Source organism: Lepidochelys kempii, chromosome 15 (assembly GCF_965140265.1).
Source record: "Lepidochelys kempii isolate rLepKem1 chromosome 15, rLepKem1.hap2, whole genome shotgun sequence".
Lineage (NCBI taxonomy): Eukaryota > Metazoa > Chordata > Testudines > Cheloniidae > Lepidochelys > Lepidochelys kempii.
Genome location: NC_133270.1, coordinates 24383500 through 24406601, shown reverse-complemented (window position 1 = coordinate 24406601; position 23102 = coordinate 24383500). Strand labels below are relative to the sequence as shown.

Here is a 23102-nt window from a genome sequence, read left to right as displayed (position 1 = left end):
GCGCTATTTATCTCTGCCTGCAGCCTCACGAGCTGCCTGTACCACTCCCCTCTAGGAATTTTGTAAGCAGATCCCTAGGGAAAGATGCCAGATTGACAACGCTGGGGGCAGAAGTCCTGCATTCACCCACACTGCAGACATGCCTAGCGCAAACAAAGCATCAATGTTTTTGCAGAAAATCCCTCTCTAGGATTTCCACCAAGGCCTGCTTTGGAAAGCAAATGAACAGTGGCACGAAATGCTGGAATATTTCCCTTGTTCCGGAGCTGTTTACAACCCCAAATCTGTCAAAAACAACACACCTCAGAAACAACTTTCTCCTTTAGGTACCTGGTATTCTGTATCTCCCCTGCAAAAGGGAAGATACCCACAATGCTAAAATCCAAAACTCCCCATTGGATTTTATAGTCAACAGGACGTACTCGCGTGGGTACAGGTTTGCACCCTTAGAGAACACATCGACTGCTGCAGGAGAAATGCTGGAGCCTGAACTCACGTGTGAACAGGGAAAGAAAGAGCTTTTCACTTCATAGGCATCGATGCCGTGGATGCTCCAGGGCTGAAGCACCCACAGAAAAAAATTAGTGGGGTGCTTAGCATCCACCAGCAGCCAGCTTCCCCCACTTCCCCCTGCTGGCGGCCCCACTGATTAACTCCTCCCCCTCCCTCCCAGCGCCACCCGTCTGCTGCAGATCAGCTGTTCCACAGCGTGCAGGAGGCACTGGGAGGGAGGAGGAGGAGCAGGGATGGGGCATGCTGAGGGGAAGGGGCGGAACTGGGTGGGAAGAGGTGGGGTGGGATGGGGGTGGAGTGTGGGCAAGAAGATGCGGGGCGGAGGTGGAGGTTTGGGGGAAGGCAGAAGGCAGGTGGGGGCAGGGCCAGGGCAGAACAGGGGCAGGAAGAGGTGGGATGGGGGTGAGGGAAGGGTTTAGGTGGGAACAGGACCTGGGGCAGAGCAGGGGGTTGACCATGCCCAGGCCCTGGAGGAACCCGGAGCCTGTGTTTCATTTCACTTGTAAGAGGTTTTCCACCACATATGTAATGAAGCCACACCAAAGTGCCCAACTGGCTTGGCTGGATGTTCTTCAGCATGTTGGTAGTGTTGTTGTAGCCCCAGGATAGGAGAGAGACAAGGCGGGTGAGGTCACATCTTTTATTGGACCAACTTCTGTGGGTGGAAGGTACAAGCTTTCGAGCTACATAGAGCTCTGCTTCAGGTGCAGGGAAGGAAGCACAGAGTGTCTGACCTAACTACAAGTTGGGACAGATTGTTAAGCAGAAGGGCTCTTTCAATACTTGTCCTCTGGGGAAACCTGCACACCTTCAAAACAACAAGCCTGGGAACTTAAAATTCATAACTCTGCCAGAAACCAAAAGCCATGGACTTCACAGGGACCCTGGTTTTATAGCTCATTAAAACAACCTGTAACACACCACACTGCCTGCTACCCTTAATTGCCCACTTCAAACCCTTTATGCTTAACAATCTAACCCCCAATTGCCCAATTCATTTCAAGAGATCGCCTCCCACCTGCTCCCCCTTCTGCCTAAAAATCTATCCCAACTCGTATGTAGCTCAGACACTGCTCCCTTCCCCAGGCCTGAAGACGAGCTCTGTGCGGCTCAAAAGCTTGTACCTTCCACCAACAGAAGTTGGTCCAAGATATGACCTCACCCACCTTGTTCTTTAGCATGTGATTCAATACTCCTTTGCATCCACGCTTTCAAAGGATGAAGAACTGCGGGTTCTCCAGGCTTCCCTGTCCAGCCTAGAGTAGCACGATACCCCGAGAGACGTTGCTACGTCGATGTAAGTCTCCAGTGTAGACCAGCCCCCACATCCCTCAGACTCCTCAACATCCTCCTGCTGCTTCTGCGCTGCCAGCTCCTTGCCAGGCAGTACATAGAGCCCCCGCCCCCTGGAACACATACTAACCCTTCCATAGTGGCCCATTCTGACTTGAGTTTTCTCCCAAATATGGCCATATCGTTCTTATTTGATTGCCAAACAATGTGGCTGGGTTAATGGGAATGTGTTTAGGGCATTCTTTTTATTTTGTTTGGAAAACCTCAGCTGGGTTATTGAAATAGGGGAGAAACTGCAGCACAACAATTGCAGCGGGGGGGAGGGGGGGAGAAGAGACGCACAGGGAGGGGGGTGAACGACATTTCCATGCGCATGCTCGAAGGACTTTGGGAGCAGCTCGAGCCCAGAGTGGCAGGAAACCAGAGCGGATGCACTAAAAGCCAAGTAGCACATTCAGGATTCCTGTAAGGGCTTGATGTAAAGTAATATTGGATTCTGAATGTTATCCTTCAAACAGATCCCTTGTGGCATGCACTGTCCATTTCATACCCACGCCCGCCTCATTTCTAAAGCCTGCTTAAACAGCAGAGTATGTCTCCACATTTCAGATATTACCACCTACCTACTGAACCCACGGGGCCCCCCATCTGAGGCCCATACAAGTTTTACCTCTGTGAGGTAGGGAAGTGCTATTATCCCCATTTCACAGACACGGAGGCTCAGGGACTCCCCCACAGGATGTCCACGGCAAAGCAGGAAATTGAACCCCGGTCCGCAGGTCCCCGGCCAGCGCCCAAACTTCAGCACCAACTATCCTTCCTCCCTGCATGATTCTTTGTTTGAAGTCAATAGCGCGCAGCCGAAAAATGCCAGATTTACAACCCTGAGTGCGGCACCTTAGCTCACCAACAGAACAGGCTGGCAACACTGCTGGCCTTTCCCACATAGCCCCAGGGCACGCCTCCATCCTGACCTGCAGGGACCATCTCTAGGGGTCACAGAGTAGATCAGTCTCTGGGGCCAGTTCGGACCTTTGAATCAGATTTCTGGATCTTTGCGTATAAATGGTGAGATTATTTTTCACTGGGGTGTTGTATTTCGGGGCGGGGGGGGGGGGAGAAAAGAAAGAGGAGTTTTGACGATCCATAAAAATTGGATATTTGCTAAATCACAAGGTTTTCTCTGGGGCGGGAGGGACCCTTGCAATTGGCCTCAATATACGGATGAGCTCACGCTGAGTTGAAGAAAATGCATGGAAGCAGCTTTCCCAGAAATAGCTGCGTTTTCCTATCAGGAGCGGTGGCTTTTCAAAACTTTGAGTCATCCTATGCCATCAGTTTCCAAGTTAAATTCCCAGTGGGGATTTTGGCTTAAAAACGAAATGGCCCCATCTGGCCCTCTGCCTGGAGCAGAAGCATGTGGCTCTCCATGAGGAGTAACTTTGACAAAAAATGTTCAGTTAAAAATTTGGAAGTTTGTGGCTCTGACGAGGGATTCGGCCTGCCTGTTGGGACCCGTTACTGTGCTCCGGTGCGAGAGGATCAGCTGCCTTTATGGAAAGTGGGCAGGGCCTGGGACTCGATCCTGAGCACCTTCACTTCCTCATGAGAGAGTTCCTGCACACCGCACGAGACTGGGAATCATCAAACCAAACCCAGGCTGGTGATATTAAACGGGTTAGGGAGGCCCTCCCAGCCCCTAACACACCAACTCAGTCCTGCAACCCTCCCTCACACAAGTCAGTCACCCACGTAAGTAGTTCCGTTAGCGGTGAGGCATTACTTGTGGTCTGGATCCAGCACTCAGGTGCTTGCTCAACTTTAAGCGCATGCTAAAGTCCCACTAAAGGCAGCGTGTCCCACTACCACGCTTTGCTGACGAGGGACTGTGTGAGTACTGCCCACAGGATGGACCCAGGGCTCTGATGTTATTTTATTGCCAACTTCTTCCTTTATAACAATGAAAGGTTTAGGGGGAAAAAATGGATCTGGGTAACTGAGGAAAGGTAAATTTAAGACTTACGGGCCAGATTCGTAAAGATAATTAGACACCCAATCCCATGATTTCAATGCAAACGAGGTATCTAGGTGCTTTTGAAGATCCCGCTATATATTCTTCATGTTGTTGTTCTTAGGGCCAGATCCTTGTCTGGTGTAAATCAACAGAGCTTCTGCTGACATCTATGGCTATATAGATTTACATGAGGACCTTACTCTTCTGCATCGTAAGTAATCTTGAGCCATGAAAGCGCACTGACGAGACAAGCAAGTGAAACAGGCAAGGAACACGAACTCCCAACTTGCCTTGCATATGCCCATCCCGCACACAACGCAAGAAAAGTTTAGCCGACACGCCATGTCTCTGCTGCAGATATTTAATAGCTCAGCAGTTTAACAGTCTGACACAGTGTTTACGTAAAACGAACGGCGTGTTTATAAAGTCGGAGTTTGTGTTGTTCCTTCACATTACTGCAGTGACCACGGGGGACAAGAAATGGGTTTCTTTTGGGTGCGGGACAGCAGTCTGTACAAATAATGCAGTTGCTTTTTCGGCAGAGGGCAGGCATGGGAAAATGTTTCTCAGGACTGGCAAGAACTATTCAAGCTGCCCAAGGGCCAAGGTCATACAGTGAGTCACTCGCAGTCACTTGGAACAGGACTTCTGGCTCCCGGCTCCCTGCTTTAATCACTACAACATGCCGGTTCAAATGTCATAGCATCGGGGAAAATACAGCTGTGGTCTCCTGCACAGTAAGGATGGGCAGTTTGTTTTGCCGTCAGTGGAGAGGATACAGAATGTTCATTAGCTCTGACGCTTTCGAGGAAGCGGCTCTTTCACTGTGGAATATCTGAGTGCTGACTGCAACACCAAGCAGGAGAGCATATCCTGCTGGCCTGCCCAGGGACTCAGCCTGGGGGGTTTTGAACTTAGCCAGATGACTTCATTTACCTCTGAATCATCCTGGCCATGGCAGTTGGCTTCGTTAGCAGCTGATCTATGAAACTGACCCCGAGCCCAGCAGCCTGATTGATCCACTTTGGAGGAGGCATGAGGAGAAACATCCCAGGCTCCCTCTCGCTGTCTGAGTCAACCGGTGACTTTATATAGCCTGACAATCCACCGCATCCTGACGCTGCTCCCGGTTGTGCTGCACCACCTGCCTTCCTGCTGTTGGAGGGAGGTTTTCACTCAGGGCTTGTCGGCTTGGGGAAACCGACCGGCACAGCTACCGCAGAGTTACTACCGTATTGTGGCTTCTCAGATATGCTCCTCTGGCCAGGCACTCGATTCTGGAATAAAAGTGACTTTATTCCACAATAACTAGGCTCCATGAAGTAATGTGTAATGGAATGAAGTCATTTTTATTCCAAAACAGAGTGCCTACATGGGGAAGTTAGGCTGGAATAGCATAACCGTTATTCTACTAAAGCGAAGCCAGTCAGATTCTCCACGTACACAAGACTGAAACAACAGTTTCCCTCATACCATGAAGTGAATTTGAAGCTGAGTAAGTCATTGAAGGAGACTGAGTCCTGGAAGTCCTGAAGAGCTTATAGCCCCCTACCCCCACATGTGTGTATTTGTAATTGTTCCTGCATGTAAATGTCAATTAAACCCGGTGTTCGCTTCCGGTTAGTAACGTGTATAGTAATATTTGACCTAATTTTTTTTAAAAAGTTTTAGAGTGATAATGAAATTATATATTAGAAATTTGTGTTTTTGAAAAAGGTAAAAAAAAAAAACCCTCAGACTCCTAGAACCACAGGATTAGAGGGACCGCAAGGGTCATCCGGTCTAACCCCCGGCCAAGATGTAGCATTTGTTGTGTCTAAACCATCCAAGACAGATGACTATCCAGCCTCCTTTTGCAAGCCACTAGTGAAGGAGCGTCCATGACTTCCCTAGGCAGTCTGCTCCATTGTCCTATTGTTCTTACTGTTAGGAAGATTTTCCTGAAATTTAATCTAAATCCGTTATGTTGTAGTTTGAACCCATTGCCTCTTGTCCTGCCCTCTGTGGCAAGCGACAATAATTTTTCTCCATCTTATTAAGGCAGCCTTTCAAGTATTTGAAGACCCCTATCATATCTCCCCTTAATCACCTCTTTTCCAAACGACACATACCCATTTCCTTCAGCCTTTGCTCATGTGGCTTGCGTTCCATCCCTTTGATCATCTTGGTTGCCCGCCTCTGGATCCCTTCCAGTTTCTCTACATCCTTTCTATACACTGGTGACCAAAATTGGACACAGTTCTCCAGCTGAGGCCACACCAGCACCGAGTGAAGCGGTACAATCACCTTCCGTGATTTGCCTGCTGTGCCTCTGTTAATGCAACTCCAAACTGCATTTGCTTTTTTTGCAGCAGCATCGCATTGCTAACTCATAGTGACGCTGTGATCCACCACAACTCCCAGATCCTTCTCAGCCGTGCTGCTGCCAAGCCAGTTACCCTCCATTTTGTATTTGCGCGTTTGGTTTTTCTTCTCTAAGTGTAGCACCTTACATTTGTCTTTGTTGAATTTCATTTTGTTGTCTATAGCCCAGTTCTCCAATTTATCAAGATCCCTTTGAATGTTAGCACTACCCTCCAGAGGGTTGACAACCCTCCCCCACAGCTTTGGGTCATCTGAAAATTTGATCAGTATGCTCTGTATTCCGACATCCGGGTAATTAATAAAGATGTTAAACAACACCGAACCCGGAACAGATCTCTGTGGAACCCCACTTGAGACCTCCCTCCAATCTGACATTCCATTAATAGTTACTCTTTGTTTGTGGTTGTCTAACCTGTTATGTATCCACTTAATGGCAGTTCCACTGAGCCTGCATTTCTCCAGCCACTTATCAGAATGTCATGTGGCACTATATATCAAAAGCCTTGTACAAGTCCAGGTATATTATGTCCACAGCATTCCCCCTAACCACTAAACCAGTTATCCTGTCAAAGGAGGAAATCAATCCATGCTGGCTGCTCATGATCACCCTCCATCCTCCAGGTATTCGCACACTGAATGTTTTAGACACTGCTCTAGTAGCTTCCGAGGTATCGGGGTCAGGTGGACTGGTCTGTAGTTCCCCAGCTTCTTCTTCCTCCCCCCCCCCCCCCCCCCCTTTTTAAAGATGGGCTCTACCTTAGCCCTGCTTCAGGCTTCCAGGACCTCGCTTGTCATCCCTGAGTTTGCAAATATTACTGCCACTGGCGCTGAGATTTCTTTAGCTAATTCCCTCAGCACCCTGGGGTGAATAGCATCCAGATTAGTCAGAAGATCTTTAACATGTTCTTTACTTATCTTGATCTGCATCCCTCCCCCTTTTTATTGTCTATGATAACTTCATGAGTCATCTGGTCACATTATTTTTTGTGTGAAGACTGAAGCAAAGTAGGTGTTGAGCAGCTCCGCCTTCCTATCATCCTCTGTAACCAGCTCACCTTCTCCACTGAGCAGAGGACGCATACCATCCCTGACCTTTATTTTTTTGTCCAACCTATTTGTAGAAACCTTCTTGTTGTCTCTAACATTTCTTGCCAGCTGAAACTCATTCTTTGTCTTGGCTTTTCTGACTGTGTCCCTACATGTTCGCACTATTCCCATTATATTTCCTTGGGGACATGCCCCTCCTTCCATTTCCTGTATGGATCCCTTTTCATTTTTAGATAGCTAAAAAGTTCCTTGTGCAGCCACGCTGGTCTGCTGTGGCTCTTCTCTTTCCTCTGCGTCGGAATAGCTTGATGTTGAGCCTCTAGCATTACAGCTTTTAGGAACTGCCAGCCCTCTGACTCTTTTTCTTCCTAATTGGTCTTTCCACAGGACCCTGTCTACTATTTCTCTGAGTTGGTTGAAATCTGCCTTTTTGAAATCCAGTGTCCTTGGTTTGCTGTTCTCGTGTCCTCCTTTCCTTAGGATCTTGAATTCCATCAGATCACGTTCACTTCCTCCCAAGTTCCCGACCATCTTCCCATTCACAACTAATTCATCCCTGTTGGTCAAAACCAGATCCAAAACGGATGACCACCTAGTTGTTTCCTCAACTTTCTGATTCAGAAAGTTGTTCCCTACACATGCTAAGAACTCGCAGGACATATGTTTTGAAATTATGTAAAGGTCTTCCAACAGATAGCAGGGAAGTTAAAATCCACCATTAACACAAGCTCATGTGTATTAGCTAATCTTGTTGTCTGCTTGTAGAACGCCTGACAAAACACAGACAAAAAGTCAGTATGTAATTAACTTTGTACTCTATCTGGGGTTAAGATATTAAGACTGTAACTTCAAGATTATGAATTGTCCTTAAATTGTTAAATGATCCAGTGCTGAAAGGCCAAAGGGCACAGCAGTGTGATTCTTTTCATTGAATTCAAAGTTGTTATTTTCGAGAGAGTTAGCATGTTGGTGACGGGGGAGTGAGAATGATAGTATATCAGATTTGCTCACTGTTCTCTCATTCTAGTTTGGAAAACATACTGAGCATTGCGCCCACATTCTGAATTAGAACACCAATCTCCTTGGTTCTATTACATAAACCGGAAGCAGCGCCTGCGAAGTCCCTGATCACAGCAAGAGCTATTTCAGCAGTAAATAGCTTTATGAGGAACATCCTTTGCCAGGAGACAATCGGCCAAAGCAGCTATGGGAATTTTTAAAATTTATTTTCTAATAACTAGACCACAATGACAGTCTTGACACTAGAACAGCTCATTTCATCTCATAATTATCTCCAACCCGCCCTGAACTCCCCTCTTTCCTCAAAGCAAATAAAACCACCATTATTGCCTTCTCAAAAGCATAAACAGAGCAACGAAAGACCCGGCTGAAATGCGATTTCTATCCGGATTCAGCTGCATGCTCTGCTACAACAAGAACTAAATTAATTTTTTTTGTTGTTTTTCTTTTGTTTACTCTACTAACTCCCAGTTTCTCATGTTTAAATCTTTTCCATCTAGAAGGGCAAGTTCAATGCTTTAACTGCATCAACTGTAGTTAACAAGGCAGAATACAGACTGATGTTACAAAGGTTGTGTAGAAGACCCCTTTCTCCTGTTGTTCAGACAGCTGCAGGGTTCCTGCAAACCACAAATTCTCATACTGACCCTGTTTCATCTCATTGTTCCCTTGTGCTTCACCACCTCCAATCAACCCATGCACTGATTTCAACAGATCTGTGACAGATTATACCAACAGAAGATCCGGCCATACAACTTTCCTTTTTCTGTGAAGCACCTAGCACACTTCTAGGCATTTGGTAATAACAACAGATTTAATAAAAGGCTTGATTATTCCACATACCCCTTCAAAACTTCCGATATGACGCTCTTATTTTAATCAATGTTCTCAAATTCCAAGTGCTTGACGTTTACACGCCTCTAAAAAGACAGAACCCTACTTCTAGTGATCATGCATAGGCCCACTTGTTAATTGTGAGCAAGCCCCTGGGGACTTTTTGTAACCAAGTATGGTTTATGACCTGAAATGTAAATAAAACACACTGAGTGAAGTATATGCAGGTATGTCACCACACAGGTGCACATCTACAAGAGGCGAGGGGAGGGGAAGTAAATTACCTTTCCCTCCCCATGCCTGTTACTTGCTCAACTCAACAATGAAATCAGAATTAGCTGCGTGCCTCTGATATGAACAAGAAACAAACGTGACCTCACATCCTATTGCTGTGACCTAATAAAACAGACTATGGTCAACAGTATAAAACATACTGCAGGCCACCATCCCGTGTCTGCAGGGAGATGGATCACCTAACAGGCCTTTTCCTTTTCTAAGTCTGAAAAAAAGAAGAGAAAATTGGGCCAGTCTGTGGTATTCATCATGTGCTAATTATTCTGATGTCTTCATGCTGTGGAGATCAAATTGGGGCAAAGCTACCTATCTCCCTTCAATCAGACAAGTACTTCTTATGGCAAGGCATCAGAATGAACTGCTTATGTTGGTAGTTTTATAGAACAAGAAAGAAGGGCACTAGCCTTTTATTCCCTCCCTAGCATCACGTTATCTAAATAGATTTCCCCCCACCCACCCTTGTATGAAATGGACAGTTCCTAAAGGTTTGGGATTCACCAGAAGACTTTCCACTGGGTTAAAGATGTGGGCTGAGACGGTCGATGCTGCTTAAGAGACGTGGACACCCAGTTCCCCTCGATAGCTTGGAAAATCTCAGCGGCAGAGTTAATGTGACCTATCAGTCACTGGCTCAAATTTAGCCCTGGAGCTGATGGCATGGGGTGACCACACGCCACTGCCAGTTCTTTTCAGTTGTCTGTGAAATGAGTTCAGTGGTCTCAGCTTAGTTCCCAAGGAGCAGATACATCTCAAGGATCCATATCACAAAAGCCACTAACACAATGGTTACCTTTGCTGACAGTCTGAGGGAGGCAAAGATCTAAATGGCCCAAGGAGACTGAATATTGTTCTCACCTGTAAGGCTAGTGGTCCCTACATCCGTAGAAGTGAGGTGCATTGGTAGACAGCTTGGGGAAACTTGTCCTACTGCGTAGATTGTATCTACTGTGTACACAGAGGACTCCAGCCTCTCGGGTCTTTCACAAGCACTAATTCCCTTTTTAAATCGTCTCTTTTTAAAATCTACTGATAAGCTGGGGAGGAGGAGAATATATAAATGTCACCATTTCCCAGACGACAACGCCTCTTGAAAGCCAAACACTCAGTGAACCACTCTGACCACAGAAAGGCCCCAAATAGCTTTTCAATTCCAAGATTAAGGTCCTGATGGGAAGAGTCACTGTGGCCAGCAACCATGCCATCCACTCCCTGGGGAGAGGAGGAATGATCTGGTATGGATCACTTTAACCTGACATTTGTGGGCTGTGAATATAAAGGATTGTTGCTGTGTGGTCAGGAGGAGAGACCGGCTAAAGGTCCTGTGCATCCGTCTTCACCTCTTACCTGATTCTTCCCCCTTCGTCGATAATTCCTCCGCACCAGGTTCTTGTAGTTCTCATTCTTCTTGGTCAGGTAGTAATAGAGCACGCAGTCTGCCACCGTCTGTAACGACACAGGAAGTGTCCACATTTTCGACACCAGCATTCTTTCAAAGCGCAGGATCCCAGCACTGGGCGTTTGGGCACATGCTACACACGGCATGTTTCCAGACCCCAATACAGCTGGGTTTCCTTCGATTACTGGAGGTTTGCAGGGCAAAAAACATTCCCACACCCACCCAGAGCCAGGCTTTCCCTTGAGAGCTCAGTATGGGCCCAGCGATTTGGGAGAGATGCTCAGCCATGGAACAGAGTGAGCCCCCACACGTGCCCAGGGCACTCAACACCCAGCAAACTTTAAAGTGACGACCTGGGACCCCTTCCTATAAGTGCACCCCTATAACTGCACCCCACCCTATAAGTGCCAGAATAGAGCACTAGATCCCACAGTTGCTGCGTTGAACACATTTCGCTGACATATTGAGTCCTCTGCATTCAGAAGCTGTTGCCTGGATTCCAATTACAATGCTCAGAGAGAGGCAGGCACCGGCCTAGAGGAAGGACTTATGGACCAGTTGCATTAGAAAACAGGAGAAAGGGGGAGGCTGGAAGACGACGGTGCTTTAGTACAGAAGGCAGCTGCACAGTGAGGCGGCTCTGTCGACAGGATGAATACCTGCTGACACACCTGTCACATTCACGCATGGAGAATACAGCTGTTTGCAAAACAGAGTCTGGTTGTTCTAAGGCATTAATTGGATCCCTTTCTATAGCCACGATTACAAGAACACACACCCACTATGCTCTCTAGAGGAGGGTCTTTGTGTCTGTTACCCTGTTTGCTAGTTGGGATGAGAAGTGGAGCTTTCTGCTCCAGAATCTGAGTGCGTTAATCCAGGCTACGATGATATTCTCCTGAGGCAGAAGTTCTGCAGCCAGAAGTTGGTTTGCAACTTGGACAGCCAGGACAATAAGTGGCTGGCCGTGTCCTAGCAGATCCCATCCTTTCAGAGAAAGGGCAGTCTCTCTGCTAGCGCACTGGTCTGGGACTCAGGAGACCTGGACTCTATTCCCACCTCTGCCACTGACCTGCTGTGTGACCTTGGACAAGTCACTTCTCTGCTCTGCACCTCAGTTTCCCCATCTGTGAAGTGGCAATAATGATGCTTCCCTCCTTTGAAAAGTGTTTGAGATCTACAGGTCAAAAGTGCTAGGACTGGAGTGCTAGCCTAGAAACTTCCTTCCCAGAGGCTGCAACTTTGTGCCCATTTAGGATTTACTGATATGACACCACCCAAACCTCCAGGCTGCCCAGCTCTGGTACAGATTACTCGTCTTGTCTTGGGAGGAACAGAAGATTCACTATCTTCTGGGGTCTGCTTTTCAAATACTTCCTTTGTTTGTCCAACTAGTGGGGGTCAAAAAAGCCCCTTGGTGTAAATCAATCCACCAGGAATGTGCACTAGGGAGCTTGGGCCATTTCAGTGTCTACCCACCACTAAAAACCTCTTGGCTATTGATGGTTTTTCAGAATTAAAAAAAGAAAGAAATGATAATGCAAGAGATCAGTGGGTTACTGTTCACAACATCTCTGGGGCCCCACCCTGAGTTGAGACAGGGGCAGCACACTGGACAGGGCACGCCGAATGTCTGCAACCCCCAATACATGACAGTCCAGTCAATGGGAGATGCCTACAAAATGTGAGATAAAGCAGAGGCGTGGGTTTAGGTGCCCAGACAGTAGGTTTGAAAATCCTGACACCCTGAGCTCCAAATCCCTTCAGAGAGGACTCCGCCTCTCATCTTTCCAAGCTAAGCCAAAACCCATCTACTTCATTTCACGTGGGGTCATTCAGATGACACCATAAAAACTAAGGTCCTTGCCTGCTCTCCACAGACACTCCAGTCCCATGTCATCTCATAAAAATAGGGATATGTCCTGATGTCCTTGGCCAGCACTTTCCCTCCTCTGGCTACTGTGCAGCCACCTCGCTGGCTCCCTCTGCTGCAGAAGCGACTGCCTTTCCACAGCAAGTACCGTTACTCTGATTCTTTGGTGAAAGAGGCTCTGTGGCAACACAGGGCTTTATAAAAGAAGGCTTTTCAATAGGAGGAATAGTTCTGTGCATTAGATACTTTGGGAATGGGTGCAAGAGAAACACTTGAGATAAATGAAAGACAGATAGAGACAGAGAAGGGGTTGAAAATCACTTCGTTACAAACCAAACCAACTTACCTTCCTGTCCAAAAATGAAGCAATCACACCAAAATTCTTTGGATGCTGCATGAACCTAGAGAGCAAGAGACAGAAGGTTAAAGTGAAAGCCTGGAGACCTCTTTGTTTGTTCTCCATGTTTGCCTTTGTGATCCCAAGCCCTGGCCTTGCAGCTGCCTGCGCACTCCATCTGCTGGCAGAGCTAGCCTTGAATCCTAAAGTCAGAGGGCAGTGGGAGGGAGCTTTTCAAGTGACTCATTGGTTTGAAAAAATATTTATTTGTCCTGATGAGGCAGCTTCCCAGAAAGAGGAGAACTTTAAATGTAGCCCATTCAAGTTTTGTTGACTGGGAGTTGAAGGTGGGGGAGAAAATGTCTCCTCTCCCCACCCCCACCCCCAGTATTTTGGCTTTTATTCCACAGGTTTGCATAGCGGGGCAGGGAAGGACAGAAGAAATAGGACAAGAAGCTTCAGCATCTTGAAGCAGATAGCACCATGGAGCGGTCTTCGGCAATCGGCTAAATCACATACCACAGGAAAGCCTAAGAACTACTCCACTTCGTGCCAGCCTCTCTCAAGCCCTGCCAAAGGAAAGAGAGGCCAAAGATTGCCACTGATTCCCTTTGAGTGCCAAGCGTAAGAATGAGCGAGGAGTTTGCAAACGGAAAACAAATGACCTGTTTCGAGGAAGTTCCAGGGAAATCACGAAGCATGATTAAAATGCCTTGGCATCACCAGGCCCAGCTGCTGGTCAGAAGTCCTCGGGGAGAAGTGACAGCCAGGCATGGCAGCTGCGCTCCTGGGAGAGCGTCAAACTCACTCAGCCCCTTCCAGTAAAAGACCCAAATGCTCGCCCGCCTGTTTCCCTGCAGTTTTGCTCACGCAGCCTGAGAAAGGCAAGAGGTGACAATTCTGACCCCACTGAAGTCAATGAGAGCTTTGCCATTGACTTCAATGGAGCCAGGGGTCCACCAAACAAGTCCATCAGTGCTAGCAGCCCAGGGTTTTGACCCCACTGCCTGCCTGCCATTCATCGGGATGCGTTCTGAGCATAGCAGCTCACACAACAGACCTGCATAGCCGGGCCTGGTGTTCTCATAAGGAGGGTTTGGAACAATCCCCTCCCCACCACACACAGCTGCTCTGCAGCCTCATGGTTGCAGTAGCCTCTGCTTGGGTAGCTGCCCCCTTCTGCAAAGCTATGGCTGCATCGGCTACCCAGTGCAGCCACCCTCCCCAGATGCATTTTCCCCATCGTCTGATGAACTGATAGAGTCGCCAAGAGAGGTTAGGAGCCATGACTTGATCATGAGATTTCCCCATCTATATTCTTACGATGGATGATCTCCTAAAGAATACAGGGGTTAATGAAGCCACCACCTGCTGCTTGGTTTATGCTGCAGTTGAGCCCAGAGCTCTGATGCCAAGAACACCAGCCTGCAGCTGCAAAGACCCAGTCTGGCCTGAGAAGGGGAAGGACGAGAAAAGACCGAGCACAGTCTCCCAAGCAGGATCTCAGTAGCTGGCAGTGATGTGCTAAGGGAACTCGGAATTAACGTCTGGCGTCAAACCGGCAGCCACGTAAGTGACCAGCAAGAAACGGACTGATTCTTAAGCAAAGGCTGAGCAAACGTGGTGTGGGAAATTGGACATCCTTTGAAGTGGTTGCCCAAGGCAGGGGTTTGCCTGTAGGAAAGGGTCCTTAGTGCAGGTTTCACTGTAATTTAACAGCTTCATGCCTGAAAAACATCCCATGGTGCAGAGAACAGAATGTTCTGGCTGGTGCCACATTACCTCTGCACTGGGTGTGGGTGGTGAATGGGGTCTTGGAAAACTATTTCCTGGGCAGCTCACCTGAACGCAACTGTGACCCATTCTAAACCACTCCTATTTCCTCTCACCTTTCGGCTGGCATGGCAGGGGGCTGACTACTGTAAGAAACACCCCAGGGATGACTCCAGACTACGAGGGACAAGGGTTCCAAATGTTGCCAGCTAACAAAACCTGTCTGAACAGATGCATCATCGCTTGAGTCTGTTAAAGCCTGGCTTTTAATGCGCTCTCCCCCCCAATGTTTAAAGACAGCACAGTGGGTAATTAAAAAGCGCAACCCCAATTGGGGGAAACAGCCGCCTTTCATGTGTTATTTCAGCTTGTTGCTGGAACTGCAGGACAACACGAGTAGTTAGCAGGCTTCTGAGTTACCCAAGAGATTGAAAGCGCGATGGAGGTTTGGAGGGACTCTTCCTCCTCTGCAGAACACACACATGGTGTCAGCCGGCTCTACCCCAGCTGGAGCAGCTAATAGCGACTCTGAGCGGCTGCACCTCCAGCAGGGAGAAAGGCTACAATGCAAAAGCAACAGCTCCTCTAATTAACCCCTCTTCTTTAACTAGTGGGACAGGACTGAAGAGCATTTGGCATAAGCTATTCCTGGCCTGAAAGGGAAAAACAAACTGGTGCTTTGCCAAAGGAAAGCAAGCTTAGCTATGGCTAAGGACTGTCTGTGTTTAAGCAAAATACCTTCCCTGGGTTCCCCCGACAAGACTGCTCCCTTAGCCTTAGAGGAATGCAGTGGAATGGAAATTCAGCTGGGAGAAGTTCAGCACAATTCAGCCTGGCCCAGAAATGCCCCTTGCTGGATTTGTGCTGCTCCCAGAGCGAGTGGCTCTCTGACAGCAGACAGAACACAGCAGGTCGCAAGTCAAACCTTCCTGAGGGCCGCCTATGCAGTCACACGTCTGACTTGGAGTTATGGGATTGGCAAAATCGCTGCTTCGGGAAAACTCTCGGTAGACAAGAGCTGGACCGTACGGGCTGGCTGCTCCCTCTGATGGAAGGCAGAGGGCTAAGAGGCTGAACGTTCTAATGAAACATACGTGGGACTTGAAGTCCAGCTCCCGAGCTTGGTTCTGCTGCCGATTCTCTGTACGACCTTGGGCAAGTCAGAACCTCCCTGCCTCGGTTTCTCTGAGAGTGTAAGGTCACTGGTTAACTCACAGGGGTGTTGTCAGGTTTGAACGATCGATGTCTGCCCAAGGCTTCACAGACACAGAGCCTGATTCTGATCTAACTGCACTGGCTTTATTATCCCAGTGTAACTGCTGACTTAGGTGGAGCGATTCCTGATTTATACGTGCTGAAGTGAGACTGGAATCAGGACCCAGACCGCCCTCAGGATGGTCATTGTAATCAATGACTGCAGCAGAGCTGGAGCTAGTCAGAGCTGCAGCCAGCAGATGGCTTTCCAGGGGCAACAAGGGAACATAAATGGGGGCACTGAGCATGTGGGAGGTGGCCAGTGTGGAGGATGGAGCAGCAGGAACGCAGCGCTTGGGAGCTTACAATAAAGGCCCCTTTAAACATAACCCATCTGCAGCTGCAGGCTGTTACGTCAAGTGTCCTAAAGCGCGAATCTAGACAAATATCATACCACATGCTGGAGAGCTCTTCTGTGGTATGTGACTAAAGGAGAAACTGAGATGTTAAAAAAGAATCAGAGACACTCTGACAAAATGGGATCACATCACAGATCTGAGGCTGTTTGTCCTGTACTAAACGTATAAACAAATGGCTGATCAAGAAACTTGGTTTTACTGCAGTTTTATAAATATGCATGACTCTTCATATTCAGAGCAGAGCAATGCAATGCAAAACAACAATATGCTTTTTCAAAGTCAGCACTTGCAAGGCTGCTAACACTCAGATATACTTCTGGTACCATGGGTGAGTTGTGCTTTCAAAGAGACCCTGATTGTCTTCAGGCAGGGCCATACTTCCATGCTGTGTTCTTTAGGGCAGAAACTGTTTTCTCCATTGTGTGCGCCACAGTGCACAGCACAATAAAGGAAAACCGGGGCTTCTAGCTGTAATCACGAAAACAACAATAGAACAACAACGTGACACTCTACTTCTCTACTGGCACCACCCACATCCAAGTTTGGGACAAGCTAAAAGGGCTGCGTAAAATAAAGCAACCTGAACCTTTGTCCAACTTGAACGGAACTGGAATCTGCCTTAAGTTCTGAGTAAGTCTGGTTAAACTGACCCCAAGATTGTTGATCTTCAGGACAGGCCACAAGGGCCACCTATTTTTATCTGAGTGTACCAGTGATGAACGGCTGCAAGACCCAGGGTCCCATTGGGTTTCATGGGCTGGAGAGATTGAAGTCAGGTCAAGCTGAATTGTGTCAATGTCTGTAAATTGTATTGTACATGTGTCTTGCACTTTGGACGGCCCACCCTGACAAAAATGAAACCATCATGCATGGACGATGCTACAGTCATGCACGGAATCTTCCAGTGTCATTAACCAGGCCTGATCCTTGCATTTCCCTTAATTTTACTTTAAATTATTAACCCTTGCATCATTCCAGGTGCAATACTTGCCGTTTTAATGGCCTGGGAGACACACAATATACTTAAAAAGGCTAACAATACAGGGTTTTTAAGAAGGGTTTTTTGGTGCATCTTTGCAATTGCTTGCTTCAGTTGCATGTGGAAGTAACTATGAGGAAGGCCAAAGGTATTCCTGACATGGAGAAAACCAGGACAGACTGGAAGTCTCCAAAGAACCTCTCCAGATAAGGCTTGAGATGAGCTGAGCCCAGCGACCTTGTCTAGTTCAAAGTATGTATTTCCCTTTTCATATGCAGTGTGTCTATTCCAATGGCTCCCCATACCAAACCAAACCTTTAGATCGGCTCCTCTTGGGCATACTCTGGCTTGCACCTGGGTCCTTTTTCCAAGGTTCAGTCTCACCCAGGTTATCAGACTGCCTGGTAGAGCTAACACCATTTGGAGTTTTTCTAAAAAACCTTTGTGATTCACCAGTCATTGCTACCTACAGCCCAGCAGCCATTCAAGCTACTGCAAGGAATTCAGCTTCCAAAACACACTGCAGTGCACGCACTGGTAGCAGCCAGGATGTCATCACAGAATCTACCACTGCTTTCCACTACCACCATATTGCCTGCACAACCCAGGGCCCAGTGCTCAAGCCGTTATCCAGCCCGTACGTCACACTTCCCAACACCTAATTCCCATTGCCTATGGTCGGCCACTTCTCACTCCACTCACTTTTCCCGAAAGGTCTCCTTCTCCTGTTCGCTCCACATGTTCATCACCTGCCGGTCCTTATACACCTTCATGGGGTCATCCATCAGGCCGTTCATGTTGATGAATTTAATGCGCTGCTGGTCAGCATCGTATAGCATGGGGGGGATGACGGCTAGCTGGCGCATCTGCTTCTCCAGGTTCTTTGGGAAAGAAAGCAAAGGGGACGGTTCTCATCAGCATTACAGAGCCCATGGGAGAATCAGAGGGGACAGATGTTCATAGGGAAAGGACAGGTTGTGGGACCAGGAGACTTTAAAGGCAAGTACTAGACAGCTTTATTGCTGGAGTAACCCTAAATTTAATATTGAAAGAAGCTGTCACCCTCAGCAGGGAAATAGTTAATCTTCCCTTTGGAAATAAAAGGCTCTTGAAACACATTGTAAAAATGTTTGACCCAAGGAAACCAACTCCCATGCTCAAAGCTAGAGACAGGCAAAATCAGGGCTCCCCGGGGGTTTGCAAACCCTTGTCAGTCAGTCTGGGTTTTGTAAAAATCATACAAAGAGTGGCTCAAATCTCAACCGCACAGTTTGGATGTAAGCAGGAGAGGGTCCAGTTTTGCATATATCTTGGTCTGAATGTTATTTTGCAAAGGGGGGGGACTGAAAGGGTCAGGAGGTGGAAAAGATGGGTCTGGAGCCAGTCTCATTCCATGGGAACCTTTCGTTTTTATGAAAACTTTCCTAACACCCTCCTCCATTTCCCTTCTGCTCTCAGTGTGGTTTGAAACTCAAACGACAGCGTCTTCGAAGCACTGGAGACAATAACTGAATGGACTTCTCCACACAACGCTCGAGCCGTATACCCTGTATTTGCTACGAAGTGGGTCTAATTGCCACTCGGTAACCACACAGGCTAGAGTCAGGTTCATGTCTGACATTCACCCAAAGGCCACTTTGTCCGTTCATGGCACAACTCAGCCACCATTTCTTATTGCCACGTTAGATGCTGAAACAAACGGCAGATTCTCCGCTTTGCCACCAAAAGTGACAGCCTCTTGCTGTGCCGTAATCCCTTTTTTCCCTTACTGTTAAACACTTTGGGGCAGATTCTGACGCCCTTACTCTAAATTTATTAACGGCAGCAAAATTCATGAGCAGTCCCTATTGACGTCAGTGGAGCTCTTCACGGTGTCAAACACGGACCCAGTGTGAGTAAAGATCTCAGAATCTGGCCCTCACTGATTAAGGACTGGGGAAGCTCTGGAGTGGCATGTTCTGACCTTGATTTGTAACCAGGTGTCAGTACCTCAGAGAACGCTGAACTGCTAAGACTCCAGAGGGTTGTAAACCTAGCCAGAGTCTCTTACTCTGCAAAGAGTCTTGATGCTTCACTATCAAATTCAGGCACAAACTCCACATCCTAACACAGGAGATGATGGGAGTTAGTGCCGGTCCAAAGAACAGGAGTTACAGCTGTCTGGCATAGCTCTCCGACGGATACAAAGCTGCTTCCTCTTAGCTTCCCACATCCTCAAACTCCACAGCAACACCTCTGACTCCGGCAACGCCTTTGATGACATTCAAAATGCTTACAGCTCTCAAGGATGTTCTTTTAATGAGAGGTAAGCGCCAGTTCTCACTTAGTGAGCGGGTTGGCCAGGACAAACACAGGCTGGCCAACAACATTTAACGAGCAGAGCCATAACGTGTAACGACATAATTAGCACCAGTTCAGCTCACGATGGACCAGCCCCAAAAGAGCAGCGTTGAATCAGATCTCTGATCTGTTCGGTGCTGGTCTTGGGCAACAGCTAAGGCTCTATCTTCGGCCAAGTCGACCCTAAAACGTTAGGTGAACCCAGCGACCTTGCTCAGGGCTGTGAAAACTTCACACCCGAGTGAGGCAGTGAAGCCGACCTAACCCCTGGTGCAGCCTGCGCTAGGTTGATGGAAGAATTCTTCACTGGCCTAGCTACTGCCTCTTGGGGAGATGGATTAAGGGCAGCAGACCCCTCCCATCGCCGTAGGGAACGTCGACACGGAAGCTCTGCAGCTGTGCCGCTGTCCCAGTTTCAATATAGACGTAGCCCAAGCTTGGCAGATATGGCATAACGCACATTCCAGCTGTTTGCTCCATCTCACTCCTCTGTAGGAACATTCTCCACAACGGAGCACCAGCGATCGCCCTTGGCTGTGGGCCCACTCGCCGAGTACTTTAGTTCCTGGAGGAGATCAGTGCCAGGAAGCGCATCAGGCCCCCTCTGTGAAGAACAAATGGAAGCATGGTGCCTATCTGTCCCTGAGAACTAAGCTCATGGGTCAGCCTCTAACTTGGTCAAAGCAAACTCCCTCCCAGCCAAGGGCACAGCAAGTACATGCAGGAAACATCTCCGCTATTGCTGGGCAGCAGTTGCTGTCTCTTCCCAAGCACGAACCCATTCTCGACAGCTTGCGATCAGAGCCAGCCAAGCGGAACCCTCGCGAAACCAGATCCAGGAGAAGCCAATGTCACTGGGACAGCCTGCGATGAACAGAGCACTCAAGAGAGTCAATCCGACTGGCTGATGTACAAACCATTCATCCCATAGGAATCCCCTGCAGGAAACCGCATCTCCCATTAAAATATTATGCATAAACCTGTGCTGTTGTGGGAGTCTGTTCCCCCACCCCCGATTTCAGTTTAAAAGAGTATCCGGTTTGTAGGAACAATGACCGGCTGGAGTTGATGGCCTGAGACACATTTGAGTGCCAAAAATGCCCTGCCACCTTGACTGTTATTTCATTACGTGAATTCCTCTTAAAGATCCTGCTGCTTCCTAGCAACGAGGATGGGGAGTGAGATGAGGTCAGCCCTGATGGGTGCTCCAGTGGGATGCTGCTTGCTTGCACAGATTCTGCTCACACTCCCAAGCCCCGCTCAGGGTTCTGTCAGGGAATCACATCCTGCGTATGACAGTGTTTACTAAACACAGCCGGCCTGACATTAGTTGAATGCGGCACCAGCTCCACCGTCAGGGTCTGTTGTGACTGCACTGAGTTCCCCAGAGGGAAGGGGGAATGGGGCGGGTGGGAAAAAAAAAGGAAGGAAAAACGGCAACCTGGTCTCACCTCTTGTTCCGAGAGCCCATCGATAATTTCTGACACCTCGTGTTCGCTGCGTGCGGCTGACATGGAGAGACCGCTGCCCCTCTGTCCTACCCTGCTGGGAAATGGCAGTGAAACACTGAAAAACGTATGCCCTGTCTTGTACTTGGCACCGCGCCTCGATCATTTCCCGGGACTCCTCGCATTCGAAAGGTGGCGCAGTCAAAACAGGGAACAGAGCCTGCCCTGGAGGCGAGAGGGAAGACCTCGCACACATGGCCTACAATTAAAGAAAACCAAACCAAACCCATGTCCTTCCCTGCGTCTACCTGGAGACTTAGTGTGCGGCAAGCCAGGGTGCAAATCTGGAGTGCGCTAGCCAGCTGCACACTCAGCAGCAGTGTGTCAAAGGAATTTCCAGTGCGCAGGAGCAGCGTCCACCTGGCGACTTAGGGGCAGGCAGGATATTGGGCTGTACATTCACACCCTGGCTTGCCACACGCTGCATCTCCATGTAGATAAACCTTTAGATTAACTCGAGAAATATTTACAATCCATATGACTTTCCACCATAGTTTTGCATTTCATTCATCCTGAACACTGCAATAAACCAGTCACTGTTTCACTTCTGCTTCTGCTCAGCTCCAGGTCATCTTGCCCACTGCGGTTGAGATTGGGCTGCAAATGCTGCAGGGAAATGCTTAGACCCAGACACAGAAAGCTTTTCATTAACCATTTTTTTTTTTAAAGCATGAAAAACCTGGCTGTTAATATTAGAATTTTTTTTAACGCTTTTCTTTTTAAGCAGCTAAGCCCTAAACATGGGGTCTCAACTCCCGGACAGAGCCTACACTCTTTTATTTAACTACACACACCTTTTTAAAAGCTAAAAGACAAAGAAGCTGTAGGGTGGGACTTTTACAACTCTGCTCGCACTGAGGTCAATGGTAAAACTCCCACTGAATATGGCGCCACGCTAAACAGTCTGGGTCCTGACTTGCTAAGGCTTCTTAAGCCGACAACCGGCTGGTTTCAGCGAAACAGGGCTGAGGTCAGGACCCCTCTCAGTGAGGGGCCATCGACTTTGGCAGCACCTTCTCCTCTTGCTCTGGAACAGCCTGACCTTCGGGGCGCTTCTGAAGATGAGGTGAGTTGAGGAGAAGTAAATGAGCTGTGGGGATGGGAGAGGTGGTGGACAATGCTGATCACGTGAATGGAGCGAGTGAGCAAGACCTTTAACATCTTCAGATCTTTTGCAATCTTTTCTACCAGTTCTGCAAATGCTTGGCCTCTGAGCACATACCTAGATCAAACCCTAGATAAATTTTTAACTATCTACATGACTAAATAATTAGACTGCGTCTTCCCACCTTGATTTGAGCCTCCTAATATGGGACCAGGTATACCCTCTCCCAGTCAGATGTTCAGAGTGATGAACTAACCCCATGTGTCATGATGTGGCCAGCCAGGAAATTAACAACACAGGAAAAATGGAGATCTGGATTCTTGAAATTCCTCCTCCTCTGTAGACAGTATGAGCTATGCTGATCCCCCTTGGGGAGAAAGAACCCGAGTTATTTGTTCATGGGGCTCTGTGGTTTGTGCATCTAACAGTTATTCCATTGCAGGAGGAGGGGGCTTGTTTCCCCGGGACCCACCCCCCGCCATTTTAGACCATATTTGAACCCCAGCCCCCTATAGGCAAAGGAGAAAGGCTGCCTAGCCTCTTCCTACCGCTTCTCCTCTAACCTCTGCATGCGCTCCTGGAGTTCCCGCTGCTTCCGGATCTCTGGGAACTGCTTCTCATAGTACTCCCGCACTTTGCTCTCCTTGGCACGGCGCCGGGGGTTATTTTCAATGCGCTCCACTTTCTTTTCCCAGGCTTCCATCAGCTGGTCATAGCGCTGGCAAAACTTCTGTTCCTGAAAGGGCAAGTGAGAGGGGGAAGATCAGAAAACAGCCCCAGACAGAGCAGCTCCTCAAGC

At 48.2% G+C, this 23102-nt stretch overlaps 1 protein-coding gene across 18 annotated transcripts in view; it reads right to left on the bottom strand.

Annotated features, from left to right (window-relative positions):
* The window catches only part of NCOR2 (nuclear receptor corepressor 2), a 412043-nt gene that overhangs the window by 120298 nt on the left and 268643 nt on the right, over positions 1 to 23102 (bottom strand). For 16 of the 18 annotated variants that reach the window (XM_073313442.1, XM_073313441.1, XM_073313453.1 and 13 more), the window contains 5 exons: positions 22852 to 23039; positions 21142 to 21232; positions 18053 to 18231; positions 12995 to 13049; positions 10724 to 10822 (listed from right to left, as the gene is read on the bottom strand). In XM_073313442.1, the coding sequence (XP_073169543.1) occupies positions 10724 to 10822; positions 12995 to 13049; positions 18053 to 18231; positions 21142 to 21232; positions 22852 to 23039 (612 nt within the window). Of the gene's footprint in view, positions 1 to 10723; positions 10823 to 12994; positions 13050 to 18052; positions 18232 to 21141; positions 21236 to 22851; positions 23040 to 23102 lie in introns of all 18 variants that reach the window. The other 2 variants (XM_073313445.1, XM_073313446.1) reach the window with 2 other exon arrangements.